The 2,732-nt window shown below is 44.3% G+C and overlaps 1 protein-coding gene across 1 annotated transcript in view; it reads left to right on the top strand.

Annotated features, from left to right (window-relative positions):
• The first annotated feature begins 106 nt into the window (after positions 1–106).
• The window catches only part of rnf216 (ring finger protein 216), a 28,579-nt gene continuing 25,953 nt past the window's right edge, over positions 107–2,732 (top strand). The window contains exon 1 of the mRNA XM_008292026.1: positions 107–439. Within this exon, the coding sequence (XP_008290248.1) occupies positions 373–439 (67 nt within the window). The 5' untranslated portion in view covers positions 107–372. The remainder of the gene's footprint in view (positions 440–2,732) is intronic.

Genomic DNA, 2,732 nt, shown 5'->3' with positions numbered 1-2,732 from the left:
TCACCTTCAGACATCCACTGTCTACTTTTGTTTTCATCCCTGAAAATCCCCTGATGACAATTCATGGAAACTACAGCACGTTATGGTTCAATAAAATGTGACTTTTATTGTTCCTGGGCCGCTTGTTATCATGTTTTGGTCATTACTTCATTGATTAGAGAGGTTTCATTTGATAACTCACCCATAATATCCAGCTGTTGGAGGTCAGAATTCAGCTGTGTAGCCAATGATGTAACTGTAATGATTGAATTACAGCTTGTAAACCGTGTGTGTGTGTGTGTGTGTGTGTGTGTGTGTGTGTGTAGATGGTACTGACTGAGCAGTGATTCTGTGTGTGGGCTGATTCAGGGTGCTGGTAAGTGTAGCTTCACGATGGCCGATGGAGGCAGCGACGACGACGTCATCCACCTGGCGAGCTTCAACGTCCACCGCAGCCAAGGTGAGACGCACCTTCACACCTTCATGTCCATGCTAACACACCGAGGAACCGCCAACAGCTCGTAGACATGGTTCCTCTTCACCTTCACTTTCCACATTGGTTGCATTGGTGCGTGTTCATTTAGGAGCGATTAAAAGTTTTTCCCCACTGACAGTTTATTGCGCAGCCTTTCTTGTCGACTCCCACACACACTGGAAAGTTCTTATGGAAATGATTGTAAACAGGAATAAGGGTGCACATACAATGTTTTGTTCTCTTTCATCAGGATGATCTGTGACTTGAAGTTATCAAAAGGCGGCATTTCTTTGGATATATTATGAGCAGTTTTTTAAAATCATTTTTGACTCCTTGCTGCTTTGGTTTCCCACTGCCTGGTGATAAAACGCTGCTGGCCACAAATCCAACACGTCACAGGACAGGTTTCTTGGAGAACTGTGCTTTCTGAACGTGTCGTGTCTGTGAAGATTCTCAGTCCTCCAGGTCATGGTTGTTCTGTGGTTTAATCGTAGCAACTGGACTTGCTTGAGTTCCTTGAAGACGTTCCACCTTCATCCAAGAGGCTTCATCAGCTCTGACTGACTAGTTGGGAGTTCCACATGCTGATATCCTGAAGGAGCCATTAATACCTGAGTTTAGGTTTCAGTTGGAGGTTTGTTGCTCCTCCCCCTCGTTATGTGGGTCGTTAGTGCTCCTCCTTCCACAGTGGGGTTCGGTAGGGTCTTCGTGGCTCGGTGTGGCTGTGGGTTCATCTTCCTGGGGAGAGATCTTAGGACTGAGCTGTACACAGGTGAGAGGTGATGCCTCAGACCTCCACCTCTGTTGAGGGATGGTCTCTCCAGTTAGATGGCTTCTTTCACTCCTCTGTCAAACCATCTGTCNATATGAAATATATATTTTTTAAAACATAAAGAAAACAAAAGAGTGCACACCAACACACTGTCGCAGACAATACACAGTGCAAATATATATTTTACTGTAATTGAAAAGTACATAGGCAGTACAAAACTGCATCTGTTTTTAAACGTTTAAAAAAACGTGAAATGTTTTTATTGAAGTATGTGTGATTTGGGTTTTGTACTCTGAAATCATACTGTTCAGTCATACTAAAATTTGTTTTCTGTCTTTACTATTATTTTTGTTTCCTCGTTATGTAGAATCATTCACACACATTATCCATTATGTTTTATTTTATTTTATGGCTTTTATACAGAAATAAATAGAATCTAATATCTTCCAGTTCCGTGGTGGGCAGAACTACACCGCCGCCACCTCCAGGACTACATTTCCCACAAGTCATCGCGCCTACGCAACCAACGGCATCCTGCGCGTGACGTGCTACTGTTCTTGTTTTGGCAGTTTGTTTCGATATTCACGGATTGTCAGTTCACTAAGGAGGCGGATTCTCCTGCTTATCCACGCCAAGCTGCGGTATTTTACGTTTTTACTCGTGTCTTTTCGTACCGAGATCTTCCACCGAGTGTGTGGTCGGTTTGAAGCAGTGTTACGGACAGAAATCCTGCCAGAAGTCAGCTAACTAGTTACCCTGCTGGCTAGCTAGCCTGCTAATTACCATTAGCTTAGCAGAGAGCAGTGGTTTGTTCTGTGTGAGAGAGAGCGGAAATGATCGATTGCTGTTCTGACATGTTTGTTTACGACCACAGCGTCTTAAACTTTATTGTAGAACATCGCTGAGCCTGATGTCAAGGCGGTGGCTTCAACGCAACTTCCAGTCCAGGGGCTAGTATCACAACAGTGGCTGGTCGCTGTGGTCGCGCATTCAGAAAATGTAGGCTTTGCATTGATTTCTTCCAGATTTTATCACATGTAGGGCGACAGGAGTTGCAGGTCACGCTAAAAGAGAATGTGACTGGATGTTCTCGTGAGAATTGGTGGCCAAAGCAGCTAATGAGCGTTCAGTATGTTGGCTAATGTTGTTCCTGTTCCCATGGTTGACCTTAACCCTGCTCCTCTGCTTCAGATTGCTGCTTTCTGACACGTTTTTCTGTACTTTTCTGTTTTGCGACATGTTGGTGGAGCTCATCTACTCTGGCTCCTCTGTGTTCATTAGTCAGACAGATTGTTTATGGTCGCTGGGTGGAGTCTCAGTCTGTCGTTTTCGGTAAATGCGACGACAAGTGGTGCGTTTTTCAAATGAAACCGTGCGCTGGATTTTAGGGAAATACCGTCACAGCGTTGTGTTTTGTTTTCATATGATTTATGCCGTCTGGTTACACAATCAGACTGATGCTGAAACAGGCAAGTCACTCATTACTGGCACCTCCAGAACTGTTTT

Source organism: Stegastes partitus, unplaced genomic scaffold (genome assembly GCF_000690725.1).
Source record: "Stegastes partitus isolate 25-593 unplaced genomic scaffold, Stegastes_partitus-1.0.2 Scaffold779, whole genome shotgun sequence".
In the NCBI taxonomy this organism is placed as follows: Eukaryota; Metazoa; Chordata; class Actinopteri; family Pomacentridae; genus Stegastes; species Stegastes partitus.
This window is presented reverse-complemented; position numbering and strand designations above follow the sequence as displayed.